Source organism: Olea europaea, unplaced genomic scaffold (genome assembly GCF_002742605.1).
Source record: "Olea europaea var. sylvestris unplaced genomic scaffold, O_europaea_v1 scaffold1292, whole genome shotgun sequence".
Classification (NCBI taxonomy): domain Eukaryota; kingdom Viridiplantae; phylum Streptophyta; class Magnoliopsida; order Lamiales; family Oleaceae; genus Olea; species Olea europaea.
The window spans coordinates 46,364-48,309 of NW_019230382.1; the positions used below are offsets into that span (position 1 = coordinate 46,364).

Below are 1,946 nucleotides of genomic sequence, written 5' to 3' on the forward strand. Positions count from 1 at the left end.
TAGTCTTTAGAGTGAGAGTCATAGCCGATGAAGACATACCTTTCACTTTTGTCATCTAACTTGGACCGTTTTTGATCTGGTACATGAGCATATGCAATGCTCCCAAATACTCGTAAGTGAGAGATGTTGGGCTTTCTTCCACTCCATGCTTCTTGTGGTGTCTTATTCCACACACTTCTAGAAGGTGATCGGTTAGACAGATACACGGCACAATTAACAGCTTCAGCCCAAAGTTCTTTGGACAATCTCTTACTTTTGAGCATGCAACGGGCCATGTTAAGAATGGATCTGTTCTTTCTTTTGGCTACTCATTTTGTTGTGGAGAGTATGTAATTGTCAATGGGCGACGAATTACATTCTTCTCACAATATTTCTCAAATTTTTTGGAGGTGAACTCTCCTCCTCTATCGATCTCAAGGCTTTTATACTATATCCGCTTTCTTTTTCAACGAAAGCTTTAAACTTTTTAAAAGTTTCAAAAACTTCCAATTTTTGTTTGAGAAAATAGACCCAAGTCTTTTTACTGAAATCATCAATAAAAAGAACAAAATAATTGTTCTTAATGAGAGAGCTTGGATTAATTGGCCCACAAACATCGGAGTGTACAAGTTCTAGCGGCTTCTTAGCTCTTGTAGATGTTTCTTTTGGAAAACTTTTTCTCGAATGCTTTCCAAGTAAGCATCCTTCACACAATTGATCCGCACGATTTATTGGAAGCAAACCTTTCACCATTTTCTTCTTACTCAACAACTTTAAGCTTCCAAAATTAAGTTGCCCAAATCTCAAGTGCCAAAATCAAGATAAATCTTTAAAACAAGCTTTTAAGCATTTAGCGACATCATTTTGAATGCTTAACGCAAACATTCTATTTCTTGTCATAGGGACTTTAGCAATCAAAATTTCTCTTTGGTATCTTATTGAAAAACTATAATCTTTCAAATGAATATCATAGCCCTTCTCTAAGAGTTGTCCCAAACTTAAAATGTTATTCTTCATATTGGGCACATAATAGACATTTGAGATAAATTGATGCGTACCATTTTTCAAGCAGATCAAGATTTTACCTTTTCTTTTCACTAGGATTTTGGATTCATCTCCAAAGGTAATGTTGCCACTTACTGATTCATCAAACTCCACAAACATGTTTTTTCTTCCACACATATGGTTGCTTGCTCTTGTATCCAAATACCAAGTATTCTTTTCTCTGCTCTCTTCACCTTTGTAAGCCAACAGTAGTGCAGGATCTACTTCACTTTCCCCGACAAGCATAGTTGGCTTTCTCCTCAACTTGGTTAGTAATATTTCTACTTTCTGAAGCATAATGACCAAGTTTTTTACAATTGTAACATTTAATTTGAGATTTGTCATACCTTGGTCCTTCATTTTGCCTCGTATCTTTTCCTTTTCCGCGACTTCTGGTAGAAAATGAACTTTGTCTTCTTTCCTCCTTGTAGAATGCAATTCTTCCTTGGCCTCGTCCTCGTCCTCTTCCTCTTGGCTTCTTCTACTATTGAACCTTCCTTCACCTCGTTCAAAGTGAACTTTGTTTGAAGAGCTTGCTCTAATGGCTCTTCTTTCACCTTCTTCCTTAGTCTTTCTTCATGGACTTGTAAAGATCCCATGAGTTGATCGACACTCATACTATCTAGATCTTTAGATTCCTCAATGGTTACAACTATGTAGTCAAATTTAGAATCTAAAGACCTAAGTATCTTCTCAATTACTCGAGTGTCATTCAACTTTTCTCTATTCCTTTTCAATTGATTCACAATAGCTAATACTCTAGAAAAGTAATCAGAAATTGATTCCGATTCTTTCATATGCAAAGCTTCAAACTCGCCTCCAAGTTTTTGAAGTTGAACCTTTTTCACCTTCTCAACTCCTTTGTGGGAGTTTTGCAAGATCTCCCATGCTTCCTTACTCATAGTAGCTACTTTCTCAAACAT

At 36.3% G+C, this 1,946-nt stretch overlaps 1 protein-coding gene across 1 annotated transcript; it reads right to left on the reverse strand.

Moving 5' to 3' along the window:
• Window positions 1-795: 795 nt before the first annotated feature.
• LOC111374792 lies at window positions 796-1,946 on the reverse strand. Its single transcript, XM_022997528.1, has 3 exons — window positions 1,389-1,946; window positions 1,120-1,311; window positions 796-990 (listed from the first exon to the last, which is right to left on the reverse strand). Exons 1-3 carry the CDS (start codon window positions 1,944-1,946, stop codon window positions 796-798), a joined length of 945 nt encoding a protein of 314 aa, XP_022853296.1.

What these genes read in the sequence shown, in the direction of transcription:
- LOC111374792 (XM_022997528.1), bottom strand. Translation starts at nt 1,946, where the DNA reads ATGTTTGAGAAAGTAGCTACTATGAGTAAGGAAGCATGGGAGATCTTG. An exon ending in GGAAAAGGAAAAGATACGAG is followed by an intron (nt 1,312 to 1,388) that starts GCAAAATGAAGG and finishes ATTATGCTTCAG; the next exon opens with AAAGTAGAAATATTACTAAC. An exon ending in TTGTGGAGTTTGATGAATCA is followed by an intron (nt 991 to 1,119) that starts GTAAGTGGCAAC and finishes CCCAATATGAAG; the next exon opens with AATAACATTTTAAGTTTGGG.